An 18,626-nucleotide genomic window follows, 5' to 3' on the forward strand; every position below is an offset into this window, starting at 1 on the left:
TGCTTACCTTGCTCCCAGAGACCCGGTCCCTCTCAGGAGGGTAACAAGGGAGCCGTCTGAGCACTAGTGACTGGGTTTTACCCCTTTCTCCTGCTCTTCCGGCACTTAAGAGTACAAAAAGCCAGAAGCAATCCCTTACTAAGAATGATAACCCGGTTACCAACCTCCTACTGTGTTGACAACCTCGAGTTTCTGACCAAAAGTCAAAACATTCTTTTTATCTGTATGAACATTGTGTGTTCCCAGCTACAGAGGGCAAGGCAGAAAAGCAAAGCAAATGTTACCTACAGGAAAGCAGAGCACCAGGGCCATGCAGTAGCTCTACGAGGAAAGACTGCATGGCCATTCTCCCTATCACCCAGGAGACACAATTTAAGCCGAAACACAAATAGCTCCCCTCAGCGTTTCCAACAAACAAAGAAATAAACATAACCATCAAAATAAAATATATGCAAACAAACAAATGTTAAATGAACATACTAGAATTCCATACAACATTTTTAGAGACAGAGTGACAGAACTGTCTGTCACAAAGTTTTCCTTCTTCCTGCCTCCCTCTCCAGCTCCCCGACTCAAAAAATTTCCTAGTGTGTTCCAAGAGAAGAGTTACTCTAAGATTTTTGTTTTTAATCACATCAGCTCCTAGTGTGCCTATAAGGACGTCATTGATAAAAATACAGCAACCTCTGGCATAAAAGGAGCAATGACAGACTACAAAACCAGTTGTTTCTATCAGCCAAAACAATGCATTTGTTTACGACGGTGTTCCACTGTTCCGATACATTATTTTCCATGCAGGCAAGAATAAATTGGCATTATACTACGGTTTTCCATGTAATTCACAAAGCAGTGGGAGAACAGTCTGTCTGCTCACACTGAAGGCAAAGAAAGCATCTGAGGAAAGAAGAGATGGCAGTGCGCCATTACCTCTTTGTCATGGGCGATCAGCTGGGTCTTCACGTGACCAGACACAAGGTTGACTCGCCCCAGCACCTGCCCAGTCTCCAGGCCCCAGATGGTACAGGTTGTATCAATGCTTGAGGTCCCTGAAAGCAACCAGTGCAGGTCAGTGGCTGGCAGGAGGGAGGCCCCCACGCAGGCTTCCCTCCTCGTGGTCTGTCCAGCCAAGGGGATAACATGTCCACAAACTGAGTGTCGGGAGTGCCACAGAAATAGTCAAGCATTCAGTCTGCACCTAGGACCTTAGACTCTGACTGGAAGGACAAGATGGACACACTGGGGAAGCTTAGCTCTACACAAGGAATTAACAGCCACTAGCATATTTAGCCTATTTCCCACTTGGTCCTGTTCTAGGGTGATTCCCGTACCTTAGCCAATGGTTAAAAACTGCCCCAGTGTTCCATCTGAGAAAATGTGCCTTTCCTCCTTCTAACTGGAATACATCCTCCCTGACTCTTACCTAAAAGATAAGGATCCACTTCATTCCAGTCAAAGGAGGTCAGCGGCGCACAGAAGTCAGAGTTCTTGTTATTGTTCAGCAAACACTCCAGTCTGGTCTCTGTTTCCCCAACCTAAAGAGACAAGAGCCTTACAAGGTTAGCCAGTCACATTCTCACGGAAAGCCTTCACAGGTCTGTCTACACAGCCATCCTAAGATTATTACACATGGGGGTGGGGTGGATCAATCCCAGAGGAACCTTCCAAATGCTGCTACTTTCCAAACCTTCTCTGCCCAGCTTTGTTTTCTAAATTTCCATCCCCAAATCTTTCTAGAGGAGAGGTCTGCGCACCTTGCCTGGCTGGGCACGACCTCCAAGCTATAGGAGGTGCCACTGACCATTAGCTCATCTGAGAGTGGAGGGGCAGCTCCATGCTCCACTCTCAGATTACCAGAATCCATGGCCTGATGTTATGTTTAATTTACTCAAAAATATCTTAGCTGTAAACAGAAGAAGAGGCCTCAGTACAGCCACTCCACAGCAGGCTGTCATCTTTACTTGGGGTTAACTGAATCTCTGGATTCCAGAGCTGACTCTGCAGGTGGCAGTGTGACTTCAAGGAGCCCTGGTAAGACTTACTAGAAAATCTGCTGTGCCAAACAAGGTCCGTGCATACACACTACCACTTATCCCCCATGTTGCAACGACACAGAAGTTTCACCGCCTTCGACCCCAGTCCACTCTCCATGGTACCAGGCTAACAGCAGGTAATACTGAGAAAGGCCATTGATCTGGTTGCTAACCAAGTTTCTACTTACCCTCCACACACGGAGATAGTCGCCACTTGTAGCCAGGAGATCTGGATAGACGCCTTTTGTATCAGGGATCCACATGAGCTTTGTGGTGGGGTACGGATGGTCAAAGGTGTTTCGGCAAATGAACTCGGAACTCTCCTCATCTAAACCAACAAGCTGGACCTGTAATATATTAAAGTTGAGCCACATAAACCTATGTATTCTTGGGGGCAGTACTGAACACAGTTGATTCTCATTTTCCATGGTAGTTATAGTCAATAAAGCCACTGTGGACACTGAAGTAGCAAATGCCAAGCCACTGACCCCAGAAGAAATGCAGAGTTAGGTTCTTGTGGGTCTCTGGACAAAACATTGTCATCAAGCAATCAACATATATTAATAAGAAAGATATCTTATTAATATATATTTCTTACAAATAATTATATGAAGTGTTTCTTTATATTAAAACGCTGGCAAAAAGAGTGTAACATTTTTCTAAACCCAGGATAACATGACCATCAATTTCTTTGACTTTCAGTCTCCCAACTATGTTGTCCATCACACTTTTTCAATCAGTTGTTGTGTCGAATCCATAAATTTCTGTCTCCAGAGATCTTTACATATACACAGTACTTTCTTAAGATAAAGTCTAAGTGCAACTGTTAAGAGTTAGGATTACATTATTTTGTCACTTAAATTAGGTATCTCTTATGGCTTCTACCAGGAGCTCTGGTGGCTTAGTGCCTAAGGTATTTGACTGCTAACTAGAAGGCTGCAGTTCAAATCCACTAGCCACTTCTCAGAAGGAAGACTGGGCAATCTACTTCCGTACAGATACCGCCTCAGAAACCCACGAAGGGGTCACTATGAGTTGAATCCACTCAACAGCAGCAAGTTTGGTTTGCTTTGGGTATGGCTTCTCCCATGTTTGTTTTCTTAATATCTACTCCTGAACATTGAATATCATAAAACATACAGTCATCCAGGGTGCCTAGCTTATTAGGATGGTCAAACTGACCTACCTCTCACATACTCTCACGAAGAAAGTCGGGAACACCTTAGGGTATGCCCAATTCTTTGATATACCATCTTTCTACATCCAAAATTTGGGTAAAGGACTTTAGGCAGGGGTGCTTTAGTGCACATACTAGTTAAGAAAAAGGTCAGATAAAACTTCACACATGAACAAGAACATAAACTTGGCTGGCAACTAGAATCCAGTATTTCTCTAACCTGAAATTCACCTTTCTAAAATTGGCTGCTTTCATCAATATTACAAGACTGTACCACTTACGTAAGAAAGTCCTGCTCCACCTGAAGCCTTCAATTATGCAACCTAGTTTCACTTCTCAAATTCTTCATGTGTTTGCACAGACTTGTGTTTCATCCTTAGCCAAACTGACTCTAGTGTTTCTGCTCCAAGCTGCTGATCCAGGTATTGAAGGGAATAATGACTGGCCATCACTGTTCAATCTTTTGTTCATATATTCAGATTTTTAAATTTTAACAATGAAAAAAAATGTAAGCTCTCTGAATTTTTATATAAAATGTAGTCTCCCATGAAAATCATCCCCAACTCTGCTTACTGACCCCCAAACCACTATGTGATGTTTATTTTTCCAAATGTTTCTCCTGCATTCATACATATGTGTATATGCGGTTTTAAAAATACATAATTTATATATATAAGCTTAGACCATAAAATGTATTCTGCAATTTGCCTTTTTCCTAAAAGTAGATCTTCCCATGTCAGTACAAATAGCTCTACCTCATTCTTCTACAGCAGATCTTGGAAAAATAAAAAAATCCACTGCCATCGAGTTGATTCCGACTCATAGTGACCCCCATTGGGTTTCCAAGGCTTTAAATCTTCACGGAAGTAGGCTGCCTCATCTTCCTTCCACACAGCAGTTGGTGGGTTCGAACCACTGACCTTCTGGTTAGCACCCAAATTTCTTATCCACTACTCCACCAGAGTTCCTTGCAGACTATGGTAACCATACCATAACATTTAATTATTCATAGTTATTTTGGTTATATGCCATTATTTTGTTATTAAAAACAATAACAGCATAAATATCCTTATATTCATTTATCTTGAACACATGAGTATTTTTACTGGTAGATTACTGAAGTGTATTTGTTACATCAAATTTTATTTATTTTTAACTTTTTATTGTCCTTTCAGAGAAAGTTTAGGAGCAAATTATTTTCCCATTCAATAGTTTATATACATTGTTTCACAACATTGGTTGCAATCCCTTCAATGTTAACAGCACTCTTCCCACTTCCTTCCTGTGTTCCCAGTTCCCCATTCACCCTCTTTTGGGGCAAATGCTGCCCTTTTGGTCTTGTATAGTCAACTGTACTACATCATATTTTAAATCTTAATAGAATCTGTCACACAGCCTTCAAAAAGATTGCTGATTTACATTTTCATTAACAGTGTATTAGTGTCAATTTCTCCCTACCTTTGAAAATACTGAAAGCAATCAATCTTTTACATTTTTGCTAATCTGATGAATGAAAAATGGCATTTCACAGCTATTTTACTATTGAGGCTGAACATATTTATCAACTGTTTTTATTTCCTAATAATAGTTAACTTATCTGACTGCTTATATATCATTTCAGTTATGTAAGTATAGTTACCTGTAGGATGAATTCCCATAGGTGGAACTATTGGGTCAAAGGATAAATCTATTTGAAAATTTGATAGCGAATGCTACTTGTCTTCCACTGAGAAGTGATGTATGTCAATTTTTAAAAAATCTTTTTATTACGATTTGGGTAAAAGTTCCCATAGCAAATTACTTTCCTATTCAATAATTCATACACATTTTGTTTCATAACACTGACTACAATCCCACATGTTAACAGCATCCTTCCTGCTTCTTCCTGTGTCTCCCATTTCCAGTCGTCCTTCTTTCTTGCCCCTTCCCACCTTCTCAACTTGGTTTCTGGGCAAATGCTGTCATTTTTATCTGGCATGGCTGACTGTTCTAAGGAGTGCATACCTCTCTGGTATTACTGTTCACCCTATAGGCCTGTCTAATGTTGGGCTTAACAGGTGGGCCATGGGGGTGAGTTCTGGTCCAGGCTTGAAAGGTGAGTAAGTGTCACACCCTGGGGATTCCACTAGTCTCTATCTGACCAGTAAGCCTTGTCTTTTTTTATGATTTTCAATTTCTTCCCACATTTTTCACCCACTCTATCCAGGGTCTTCTACTGTGATCCCCTTCAGAGAGGTTGGTAGTGGCAGCCAGGTACCATCTAAAAAAAGATGGTACCAAAAGAACTATTCTTTTGGTTTCAGGGTCATGGAGGCTAAGGTTCTTATGGTCCATTAATCTGAACTAATTGTTTCCATGTGTCTGTGATTTTCTTCACTCTTCTTTGCCCCGGATAGAGAAAGATTAAAAGGTGTACCTTAGATGGCTGCTCACAAGCTTATAAGACTCCAGTTGTAACTCACCAAAGTAGGATGCAGAACATTTTCTTCGTGGACTATGTTGTGCCAATTGACCTTGATGTTAACTGAGACTATGGTCCTGAGCCCCCAGACCCAGCGACTCATTCCCTCAAGGTGCTCAGTTATGGCTAAGAAGTTTTCATAACTTTGCCCCTTGTAAGCTCTACTATACTTACGGATATATTTGGAGCACATATAAACACATATTTAGAAATATCCTGTCATACCTCTATATACTCATTAGTATATTCCCATTTGCCTTCCTACCCTGTTCAGCTTGAGTGTTTATCTACGCATCTACTCATAAGTTACTGTTATTACTGTCATTGCAGGATTGTGCAATAGTATTTACTTGTTATCTTTAATTCTTATGCTTCTCCTAGTGCCTTGATCATTTTGTACCGACCTTTCCCTTACTGTATATTGCCTTTCCTTTCACAGGTTAATGTCTACACTCTAGTGATTTACCATTCCTTTTCCTCCAACCCTTGGTAACCATCAAAGAATGCTTCTTCCTGTGTGAAAACCTTTTCTTGACTTTACAGTAGTGGTCTAAGATAATACTTGTCCTTTTGCAATTGACTAATTTCACGCAGTGTAACTGTCCTCCAGGTTCATGCATGTTCTTTCCCAGATTAATGAGAAATGTCGTGTAGCATCCCACTGTGTGTATGTACCACAGTGTACTGATTCATGCACTCACTGATAGGCATTTAGGTTGATTTCATCATTTTGCTATTGTAAACAGTGCTGCAATGAACATGGCTGGGCATATATCTATTTATTCACAGCTTTTATTTCTTTGAGATATGTACCTAGTAGTGGGATTGCTGGAACAAATGGTATTTTTTTACCAACTTTTTAAGCAGGCACTATACTGTTTGGCATAGTGGTTGTATCATTTTACAGTAGCACCAACAGTGTAAGGGTTCTAGTTTCTCCACAACCTTGCCAGCATTTTTTTTTTTTTAATTTGCTGTTAATGCTGGGGTGAGTTATCTCATTGCTGTTTTGATTTGCATCTAATAGGTAATGATCACGATGCAACCATTTCTCCGTATGTTTGCTGGTCACCTGACTGTCATTGGTTAAGTGTCTGTTTGTGTCCTCTGCCCATTTTAAATTTGATTATTTCTGTTGTTGAGGTGCTGAAGTTTTCCATAAATTTTAGAGATTAGCCCCTTGCCCAACATATTACTGCCAATTTTTTTTCCCCAGTCTGTACATTCTGTTTTTACTCTTCTGGTGAAATCTTTTAATGTGCCTAAGTGTTTAATTTTTAGGAGGTCCAAGTCATCTAGTTTGTCTTCTGTTTGTATGCTTTTAGTTATGTTTTATAATGTACTCATGCCATGTACTAGTGTCCCCTAACTTTGCCCGTTTTTTCTTTGATAATCTTTATATTTTTAGGTTTTACATTTAGGTCTTTGATTCATCTTGAATTAGTTTTTGTATATGGTGTGAGGTAGAGATCCTGTTTATTTTTCTGCAAATGGATTTCCAGTTTTGTCAGTACCATTTTTAAAGAGACCATCTCTTCCCCATTTAATGGGTTTTGGCCCTTTGTCAAACATCAGCTGTCCACAGGTAGATGGATTTACTTCTGGGTTCTCAATTCTGTTCCACTGGTCTATGTGTCTGTTGTTCCATCACTATCATGCTGCTTTGACTACAATAGCTGCACAGTAGGCTTCAAGATCGGGAAGTGTGAGGCCTCTCACCTTGTTCTTCTTTTTTAGTAGTACTTTGCTTACTTGGGGGTCTCTTTCCTTTCCATATAAAGCTGGTGATTAGTTTTTCCATCTCTTTAAAGAAAGATGACATAATCTGGATTAGGATTGCATTGTATCTGTAGATTGCTTTGGGTAGTATTGACATTTTCATGATGTTAAGTCTTCCTATCCATGAGCAAGGTATATTCTTCCATTTATGTAGGTCTCTTTTGGCTTTCTGTAGTAGTGTGTATAGTTTTCTTCACATAAAGCTTTTGTATCTCTGGTTAGATTTATTCCTAAGTACCTGACCTTTTGGGTGGCTACTATAAATGGTCTTATTTTTCCAATTTCTTTTTCAGAGTTCTCTTTGTTAGTGTAAGGGAATCTGGTTTTGGTTTGATCTTGCACCCTGCTACTTTGCTAAACCCTTCTGTAAGTTCCTTGCTGAGTTTTTGGGATTTTCTATAGATAGGATCATATCATCTGCAAATAGAGATAGTTTTACTTCTCCTTTGCCAATCTAGATGCCTTTTATTTCCCTTTCTTGCCTTATTGCTGGCTAGGACTTCCAATACAATAATGATAGGAGTGGTGATAAAGGGCATCCTCACCTGGTTCTTGTGTGCAAGAGGAATAAATTTAGTCTCTCTCTGCTGAGAATAATGGTTGTTAGTTTTTTGTTTGTTTGTTTGTTTTAATTTAAATATAATTTATGTACAGTGAATTTTTTTTTTTTTGCAGTGTTGCCTCCCCTCCCCTCCCCTCCCCTCCCCATCCTGGTAACCAACAAAGAAAGTTCCCTTCCATATATAAACCTTTTCTTGACTTTTTACAATAATGAACTAATGTATTTGTCCTTCTGTGATTGACTTATTTCAATCAGCATAATATCCTCCAAGTTCATCCATGTTATGCGGTATTTTCCAAATTGTACATTATTCTTTAGCACTGCATAGAATTCCATCGTGTGTGTGTACCACAGTTTGGTTATCCATTCTTCTGTTGATATGCATTTAGGTTGTTTCCATCTTTTTGCTATTGTAAATAGTGCTGCAATGAACATAGGTGTGCATATATCTGTTCTTGTCCTGGCTCTCACTTCTTTAGGGTATATACCTAGTAATGGGACTGCTGGATCAAATGGTATTTCTAATTCCAGCTTTTTAAGGAATCGCCATACTGTTTTCCACAGTGATCGTACCATTTTACAGTCCCACCAGCAGTGGATGAGAGTCTCAATCTCTCCACATCCAATACTGGTTAATTTTGTATTTATCCCTTTAATTATGTTAATTTCCCTTTGAACCCTATTTTATTGAGTATTTTTTAACAAGAATGGGTGTTAGATTTTGTCAAATGCCTTTTCTGCATAGATTGATAGGATCAGGTGGTTCTTTTCCTTTGTTATGTAGTGAATTACATTGTTTTTCTAATGTTGAACCATCGTTGCATATATGGTATGAATTCCACTTGGTCATGCTTTAAGTTTATTATTATTTTTTAAATAGGTTGTTGGATTATATTGGCTAGGATTTTGTTGAGAATTTCTGCATCTATATTCATGAGGGATGTTCATCTATAATTTTCTATTTTAGAGGTATCTTTGCCTGGCTTTCGTATCAGGGTTATGCTTGTTTCATAGAATGAATTCAGGAGTATTCTATCTTTTTCCATATTCTGGAACAGTTTGAGTAGAACTAGTGTCAGCTCTTCTCTGATTATCTGGTAGAATTTACCAGTGAAGCTGTCTGGGCCAGTTTTTTTTTTTTTTTTAAATTAATTATCTGTTCTATTTCTTCTTTTGTAATGGTTTGTTAAAATTTTCTGGCTCAGATTGTGTTAGGATGGATAGGTAGCGTATTTCTAGAATGTTGTCTGTTTCTTCTAAATTTCCAAATTCGATTATAGTTCTTCATAGTATTGTTATTCTTTTTATTTCACTTGGTTCTAATTCATTTCTAATTCAAGTTATTTGCATCTTCTCCAACTTTTCCTCTGTTAAATTTGCTAGTTGTCTGTCAATTTTATTAACCCTTTCAAAGAATCAACTTCTAGTCTTGTTAATTCTATTGTTTTTGTTTCATGCATTTCTGCTCTAATCTTTATAATTTCCTTTATTCTGGTGACTGCAGGCTTTTTTTCCGCTGTTCTTTTCCTAATTGTTGGAGATGTTAGATAAAGATGTTGATTTTGTTTTTCTCTTTTTGGACGTATCTGTTTATTCCTCTGAGCACTGCTTTTTCTGTGTTTCCAAAGATTTTGGTATGTTGACTTTTCATTCTTGTTTGATTCAAGAAATTTTTTTAAATTTCATTTTTTAATTTCTTCTATTACCCAGTAGTTTTTAACAGGGTGTTACTCAGTTTCCATGGAGTTGGTATTTTTCCCTTGCTCTTCCTGTGGCTGAGTGCTAATATTAAAACTGTGATCTGAGAAGAGGTTGCGTAGTTTCAATGTTTTTAAATTTATAAGGCTTGCTTTGTGGCCTAACATATGATCTATTCTGGAGAATATTCCATATGTGTTGGAAAAGAATGTGTATTGTGCTTTGTTGGGTGGAGTGTTCTGTATATGTCTATAAGGTCAAGCTGGCCGTGTTGTTTAGATATTCAGTATCTTTGTTGAGCTTCTTTCTAGTTGTTCTGTCCTTCACTATGAGTGGTAAATTAAAGTCCCTCACTACTACTGTGGAGTTGTCTATTTCTCTTTTCAATTGTTAGTTTGATTTATGTATTTTGGGGCTCTTCCACTGGGTACATAGTTATTTATTACGTTTATGTCCTCTTGTTCAATTGGCCCTTTAATCATTATGTAATGTTCTTGTCTCTTTTGTTTTTTTTTTGCCTTAAAGTCCATGTCATCAGAAATTAATATTGTCATCCTGTTCTTTTTTGGCTGCCATTTGCTTTGTATGTTTTTCTATCCTTTGATTTTTTGCTTATTTTTTTCTTTGGGTCTAACGTTTGTCTCTTGTAGACAGCATATCGATGAGTCATGTTTTCTTATCCATTCTGGTACTGTCTCTTGACTGGTGCCACTTATTCCATTTACAGACACTATAATTATTGATAGGTATGAATTTGCTGTTGTCATTTTGCTGAGGATTTTTTGGTGTTGATGATCTCTTTGTTCCATATCTTTTTCTGCCATCGAATTGATTCTGACTCATAGTGACCTCCTTTGGGTTTCTGAGGCTGTAAATCTTTACAGAAGTAGATTGCCCAGTCTTCCTTACACAGAGCAGCTGGTGGGTTTGAACTGCTAGTCTTCTGGTTAGCTGTCAAAACAAGCCTCCAGAAATTGACAGAATACCCATTGAGATATTTCAACAAAGGGATGCCACACTGGATGCACTCACTTGGCTATGCCAAGAGATTTGGAAGACAGCTACATGGCCAACTGACTGTAAGAGAACCATATTTTTATCCATTCCAAAGAAAGGTGATCCCACAGAATATGAAAATTATCTAATGGTATCAATATCACACACAAGTAAAAATCTTACTGAAGATAATTCAAAAATGGTTGCAGCAGTATACTGACAGAGAACTTCCAGGAATGCAAGCTGGATTCAGAAGAGGACATGGAACAAGGGGTATCACAGCTGATGTCTGATGGCCCTTGGGCTCAAATCAAAGAATACCAGAAAGATGTTTACTTGTGTTTTATTGACTATGCAAAAGCATTTGACTACATGGATCATAACAAATTATAGATAACATCGAGAAGAACAGGAATTCCAGAACACTTAATTGTACTCATGAGAAACCTGTACATAGACCAGGAGGCTGTCATTCGAACAGAATAAGGGGATACTGCATGGTTTAAAATCAAGTAGGCAGTGTGCCAGGGTTGCATCCTTTCCCCACACTTATTTTAATCTGTATGATGAGCAAAAAATCTGAGAAGCTGGACTACATGAAGAAGAACATGGCATCAGGATTGAAAGAAGGCTCATTAACAACCTGTGACACATAGATGACACAACTTTGCTTGCTGAAAGGGAGGATGACTTGAAGCATTTACTGTTAAAGACTGAAGATTACAGTCTGCAGTATGGATTACATCTCAATATAAAGAAAACAAAAATCTTCACAACTGGACCAATAAGCAGCATCACGATAAATGGAGAAAAGTTTGAAGTTGTCAAATACTTCATATTACTTGGATCTACAATCAACACCAATGGAAGCAGCAGTCAAGATATCCGATGTATTGTACTGGGAAAATCTGCTGCAAGAGACCTCTTTCAAGTGCAAAGATGTCTCCTTGAAGACTAAGATGTGCCTAACCCAAGTCATGGTATTTTTCAATCACCTCATATGCATGTGAGAGCTGGACAATGAATAAGGAAGATCGAAGAAGAGTTGATGCTTCTGAGTTGTGGTGCTGGAGAAGAATACTGAGAGTACCGTGGACTGTTCAAAGAACTAACAAATCTGTCCTGAAGAAAGTGCAGCTGGAATGCTCCTTGGAGGTGAGAATGGACAGACTTCACCTCACCTACTTTGGTCATGTTGTCAGAAGGGCCATTCTCTGGAGAAGGATATCATGCTTCGTAAAGTGCAGAGAGGGTCAACAGAAAAGGAGAAGGCCCTCAATGAGATGGATTAACACAGTGGCTGCAACGATGGGTTCAGGTATAGCAGGGATCGTGAGGCTGGCACAGAACCAGGAAGTGTTTCGTTCTGTAGTATACAGGGTTGCTATGAGTCGGAGATGACTTGACGACACGTAACAACACCACCACAATATATTTTTCTGTGCTGAGTTCATTTTTTTTTTTTTTTAACATTTTCTTATCCTTTCCCTTGCTGCTATTGTTTAATGTTTTCTAGCTCTTTATGATTTTCATCTTTTTTATTTTGGTGAAAAGGTTTATTAATTTTCTTTGCAGTTACCCTATAATTTATTATTTTCTTCCCAAGTTTAAAGCAGCCTCCTTTATCCTGATATTTTGACTTCCTCTTCATTTGGAAGCTCTGTAACTATACCATCTATTCTCTTTTTGCTTTGTAGTTGTCACCGTCTACAAATTAACATCTCTGGTTCTCTATCTTCAGTCTTATAGGTTTATTTAGGATACTTCTGTATCTGGGGTGGTTTCTGGCTGATGTTGTCATGTCTTAATCTCAGGTTATTGTCTGCTATTGTTGGTTCTCTGCCTGAAGGACTCCCGTTAGCATTTCTTATAAGGTTGGTCTGATTTTTACAAATTCCTTTTTTTTTTTAATTTATCTAGAAATGTCCTAATTATGGCTTCATATCTGGGGGACAATTTTGTTGGATATACAATTCTTGCTAGCAATTTTTTTCTTTCAGGGTTTTATATATGCTACCCTATTGCCTTCTTGCCTGCATGGTTTTTGCCAAGAAATTAGAGCTTAGTAACTTTTCATTTTTACTGGGCTGCTTTCAGGGTTCATTCTTTGTCTCTGATTTTGGAAAGTTTGCTTATATATCTTGGTGATTTTCTTTTGGAGTCTATCCTGTTTGGGATCCGTTGAGCTTCTTCAATGCATATGTTCTCATCTTTCATGAATCGGAATTTTTCTTTTAACACACTTGCAATTTTCTCTATGCTTTTTTTTTTTTTTTCCTTTTCTGGGATTTTTTTGAGCACAGGTAAGTTATTTCTCTTGATGGTGTCCCACATAATTCATTTCTTGTCTTTTTTCCCCTGTTCCTCTAACAGATTAGCACTGAGAGATCTGTCTTCAATTCCACTAATTCTGTCTTCCATTGATTCAATTCTACTCCTCTGCCCTTCCAATGTATTATCTATTTCTGAAATTTTAGTATTAATCTGCTGGATTTCTAGTTGCTATTTTTATATGGTTTCTAATTTTCCATTTATTTTGTCAATTTGTTCTTGTATTTTTTTTCTGAATTCTTCTACAGTTTTGTCTGTGTTCTCCTCGGTCTCATTTTTAATCTGTTGAAGGATCCTAAATATAATTCTAAATATGAATTCTTTATCAAGTAGTTCCCATGCCATGTGTTCCTTAGGAAGATTTTCTAGCTCTGTATTTCAATCACTTGTTTGAGCCACCTTGTCTTGTTTCTTTGTGTGAACTAAGGTTGTCTGTCAGTCTCTGGGACACTGTGGTGTTATTGTATTTGAACATAACTGATGATTATATGTTCCTGTGTTTTGGGTAGGGTTTTCCTTTATTTATCTTTTTATATATCTAGGCAAGTGAGGCAGACATGCTACTCTGCTCACTAGTTTGGCAGCACTAAGGTGCTCACCACCTGTCTCCTGGTGGCTGTCGCAGAGGGTGTGAGTATGTGCATAGTTCTTTGCTTGCTTTTCATGTACAGCAGTTGAGGGCAAGCTGGGCTGATGTTGGCCACTATGTGTCACTGATCAAGTGGTGCAGGAGTGGGCGGTGGCACTCACCCAATGGGTAAGGTGGCAGGAGGTACAGGTGCGTCTGGGTAATGTGGATGCAGTTGCTACCTCACACCAAGTAGGACAAAAATAAATAAATAATTTTAAAAAAGAAAGGAGAAAGCTGGGATGGTTTGATGTGGGGCTCCCAGTCCACAACTGTGCACTCTGCTAGCCATGGAGGCAGCAAGCACACAGCATATAATCCATGAGAGTGTTTCTTATCGACCTCAGAGTCAGTGTGCATACCTCACTTGTTCTGTGATAGCACCTCAGGCCACTAGGAAAGTAGAGCAGAGGGGGTCTGTTAGGAAGTGGTGGAGTGGGTAAGGCAGGCCAGGCAGCCTACCAGGTGGGGTATGAGTGACTTGGGGGTATCACCAGCCACCAGGGGGAGGGTGTGGGACTTAAGGAAGAGGTCACACCTTTCTGGTTGCCAGCCACCAATGCGGGTGCTGGTGCAGTCCTGGGCAAGTGGAGCCAGTTATCTGGTTTCTGCCCTGATTAGAATGCTGCTTGCAATAGTCCAAAATGGTTTTGCTGTGCCAGGCCAGCTGATAATTCACTGCTCCATATGTCTCCATGTTCGTTGTTTTCATTCAGTTTCTTCTTCTAATCAGTATTTGATCTTTTTTTTTTTATCCTTTCCCACCCCCCCCCCCGCCACACACTTTTTTCTTATCCTTTCCTTTAAAGCTCAGAGTTCCCAGATTATCCTCCATATCTGTTTCACCTGCTCTCTTGGGTCTCTGTTATAGAGGGTCTGGGTAGCATGCCTGCTTGTCCACCACCTTACCTTTCACTGTTATCTTTCTTTAAATATTTTTAAAATCTGACTGAAATTTTTTTATGCTTTTTTTGTGAGATGGAGCTCTTCATATGTTTAATAGTGATTCATATACTCTTTTCTGGAAAATATTCACACCTGTAACCCTTTTTTAACTGGGGACTGGTCTCTTATTGATTGAAGATCTCTCTATATTAAAGAAATTTGTTCCTCATATTACATACGTTACATACGTTTTTCTAATCTGTCATTTATCTGTTGACTTTGTGGGATCAGTTGTCTGATTTTGCCACACAGTAATTTTCTTTTTATTTGGTCTAGTTCATTTCTTCTTTTATGGTCTCATGATCTAGTTTATCTCTGCTTTTATTCTCCACTCTAAGATTACAAAACTCCCCCATGTTTTAGAGTTGTGCTTACATTTTTTATTTAACTGAAACTGTGATACAACGTATGAGGTAGGGATCAAATTTAATTTTTTTATAGTATCAATATCAATTTTCTCCACTCCTATCATCACAGACTAAATTATGCATTTGAGTTCATTTCTGGACTCTCTTCTGTTCCATTCATCTGTCCTCAGAGTATCAAACATTTAAAAACATGTTTTAATTAAAAAAAAAAAAAAAACAAAAAAAAACCAACTCACTGCCATCAAGTTGATCCTGACTCATTGCGACCCCTTTGGGTTTTCAAGGCGGTAAATCTTTATGGAAGTAGATTGCCCGATCTTCCTTCTGAGGAGTGGCTGGTGGGTTTGAACTGCCAGCCTTCTGGTTAGCAGTGAAACACAGTATGTTTTAACATCTCGTGGAGTAGTTCTCCACCTACCTCATTATTCTTCCTTTCCAGAATGTTCCTGACACTATTTGTACATCTGTAAAATTCATTTATAAAAGAAATCAGTTTGCCTGGTTCTAAAAATAATTTTTTTAAAAATCAGGATCACATTAAATTTATACATAAATTTAGAGTCAAAAGACATCTTTAAGATCATCAAGTCTCTAAATTATCTAAATCAATATAGCACTTCAATCACTGGAACATTTCCCCACAACTGTTAATAAAAACAAAAATCAGCTAAAGCTGCTTCTCTTGGTCTTTTCCATTTATCCTCCCTTCAAACCATTCCTAACGGATTACTGTGGATCAGCCAACGCTACCAACACTGAGGTCCTGCCCTGCTAAACTTTAAGATGAATTCTCACACGGCAGCCCTTTGTTTGGCCCCTGGCTCAGAGGCTGGCTTGTCACCTCTGGCAGTGAGGCTTCAGGCAGACCAGACCACCTACAGACCACAGCCTCTCCAGCAAGTTTCTGTGAACAAGATTAGGTCAAAACGCAATAAAGTGGTCCCATGGGGGAATAAGTTCCCTCACTATGTAGAAAAAAGGAAGAAGTTAAAACCAGAAGAGTTTGATGTGCTAAGTTCCCCGCTGACAGTCCTGCCATGGAGATTACTTTGGACAGAGTGCTGCAAATTTATAAATATCTATCAAAAATACTAATGTGTACTTTCTCTTCTTTTCTGCAAATATCACATCTACTAACGAAGGCTACAGACAGTCACCAAGTTATCAACACTGTGCCTAAAACAGTGATGTGTTCAATACACATTTGCTGAATTAATGAGCAAATGAATAAAAATCCAGAAGGGGTGCTACAAACACTGAGAGCTGAAAATCTGTACACCAGAGACAAAATAATCATGTCTCATGTATATAAAAAAAACATTAAAAAACCTCAGAGGAATCAACACAGCCTGACAATGCAAACATTCAACCACATGTATTTCAAGTGCAAAGTGGCAGCACCCAGATTCACTACTAGAATTCTTCAAAGAGCATTAGGAATACCTAGTCTCTCTTAGAATCTCAAAAACATTCCCTAGATGCTGAACGTTAGAGCACCAGTAGTCAGCTCGGTAAACATTAGGGTAAAATAAATCCCAACCATCCTGCCTATCAACTTTATTCAAAACTAACTCTGAAACACGCAACTAAATGGAACCGAAGCCCAGGAACTGAGACTATCTTTTCCTATAAAAGAAGGAAATGCCACCCGCCTCAAGACCACAGCACTGTCAAATCTCAGGAGAAATACAAGAGTCACTGTTGTCTAAGGCTGGAGAAAATGGGCTTAGATAGCACTTTATAGTACAACAGTCATAAGCAGAAGCCCCTCAGCCACAAAATAGGTTGGTCAAAGGGGATCAAGTGAACTTCTCATCTTTAAAATCTGTCAAAGGCGGAGTAAATACAAAGACCTTTATACAATGACCTTTCTGAGGTCACTTTCTGACCTAACGTTCGGGTTCCCCAGTGGAAAATGCCAAGTCAAATGTATCTAACCAAAGCAGACCAGTTGCTGTCAAGTCCATTCCAACTCATGGTGACCTGATGTGTGCTAAGCAGGACTACACTCCATTGGGTTTTCAAGGCTGTGACCTTTTGGAAGCAGACTGTCAGACCTTTCTCTCGCTGTACCTCTGGTTAGGTCTGAACCGCCAACTTTTCGGTTAGTTGTGAAGTGCTTAACCATTCATGCTACGTAGGGCCCAAATCTACCTAACACCCATACAATTCACCTTCATTATATTCCACCTCCAGCGCAGTAATGATGATGATGATGGCACTCTGGTGGTTCAGTGGTAGAATTCTTGCCTTCTGTGAGGGAGACCTGACCAAGGCAACTCGTATGTAGCCACCACCCATCCGTCCGTCAGTGGAGACTTACATTTTGCTGTGATGCCTAACAGGTTTCAGCAGAGCTTCCAGACTAGGATGGACTAGAAGAAATGCCTGGTTATCTGCTTCCAAAAAATCAGCCAATGAACACCCTATGGGTCTCGATGGTCTGATCGGCAACCAATCATTGGGATAATCCAGGACCAGGCAGTGTTTCATTCTGTTGTCCAGGGATCAACTTGACAGTAGTTAACAACAAAAATGATGACGATTAAGTCATAATACCTAGCATTTCTATATTGTTTCCTATGTGTCAGCAGAGTTCCTGAGCCCGTTAAACTGAATCTTCATAGCAACCCTCTAAGATAGCTGCACTTTTTGCTAATTATCCTCATTTCATAGTTGAGGAAACTGAGGCACAGGTCACACACAACTGGGAAGTGGCAGGACTGAAATCTGAGCCCAAGCTATCTGTAAGACGCTATATGGTAACAGAGCTTTTTTCAGGGGTGAACCTGGATGGAAGGGCAGAACCAATGTTAGGAGTACATGCAAAAAAGATCTGATGCTTGCCTTTACCAGAAGATGCCAAGGTAACTCCAGAGCAATGTTCTTAGAGTCTGTCTGGACCACCTGCTTCTCAATCACCAGAGTGTCAGCCAACTTCAAGGGTGGAGCCAAGGAATGTACAAACCTCAGGGAATCCCTCAGCGAATTCTCACCCATCTAAAATGAACAGGACTAATGCTCTGGAACCACTGCTGCCGAGACCACACACACAGAGGACAGGAGACACCACTAGCAATAGGGAGATTTTTCATCCAGGTCTAGCTGTTTCTCTACCCTGCAGAATTCGCTTCTCTCCTCTGCAATGATCCCCGTATGTATGCACATGACAGGACACCTGGGAATCATTTTGTTCTTGAAATGCTAATAGATTTAATTCCACTGAACAACTAGGAGCAATTTCATGATAAGAAAACATGGTTGTATTAATAAGAAATTCACAAAATTATAAGAACAATGTGTTCTTATCCTCAATGTGTCTAGAAAGAAGGCCACTGCTGAGCTTCTTCATCAATGTGTATTTGCTGCGTGTCCCTCTCTTTTGTCCTCTGCTGGCAACCACTCTCCATGGCAAGCAGGAACCAAAAGTCTGCAAATTCCATCCAATACTTGAAACATTTCTCTAAGTGGAGCCAGTCACCCCCATGGCAAGGCTTCTCCAACATTCAGCCCAAGAAACCACTGCTTTCATGCGGGATTTACTGTTCCTATGCACAGATCCGGGAGCTCTGGTAGCATAGTGGCTAAGGCACTTGACTGCTAACCAGAAGGCTGGCGGTTCAAACCCACCAGCCACTCCTCGGAAGGAAG

General features: G+C 39.4%; 1 protein-coding gene across 1 annotated transcript in view; it reads right to left on the reverse strand.

Moving 5' to 3' along the window:
• DCAF7 (DDB1 and CUL4 associated factor 7) overlaps nt 1–18,626 on the reverse strand; it is a 36,716-nt gene that overhangs the window by 15,014 nt on the left and 3,076 nt on the right. Inside the window, exons 2-4 of the mRNA XM_007959743.2 lie at nt 2,219–2,377; nt 1,421–1,532; nt 928–1,046 (exon numbers count right to left, since the gene is read on the reverse strand). Coding sequence (XP_007957934.1) covers nt 928–1,046; nt 1,421–1,532; nt 2,219–2,377 — 390 coding nt within the window. The remainder of the gene's footprint in view (nt 1–927; nt 1,047–1,420; nt 1,533–2,218; nt 2,378–18,626) is intronic.

Source organism: Orycteropus afer, unplaced genomic scaffold (genome assembly GCF_000298275.1).
Source record: "Orycteropus afer afer isolate SDZICR_OR568_19922 unplaced genomic scaffold, OryAfe1.0 scaffold00018, whole genome shotgun sequence".
Lineage (NCBI taxonomy): Eukaryota > Metazoa > Chordata > Mammalia > Tubulidentata > Orycteropodidae > Orycteropus > Orycteropus afer.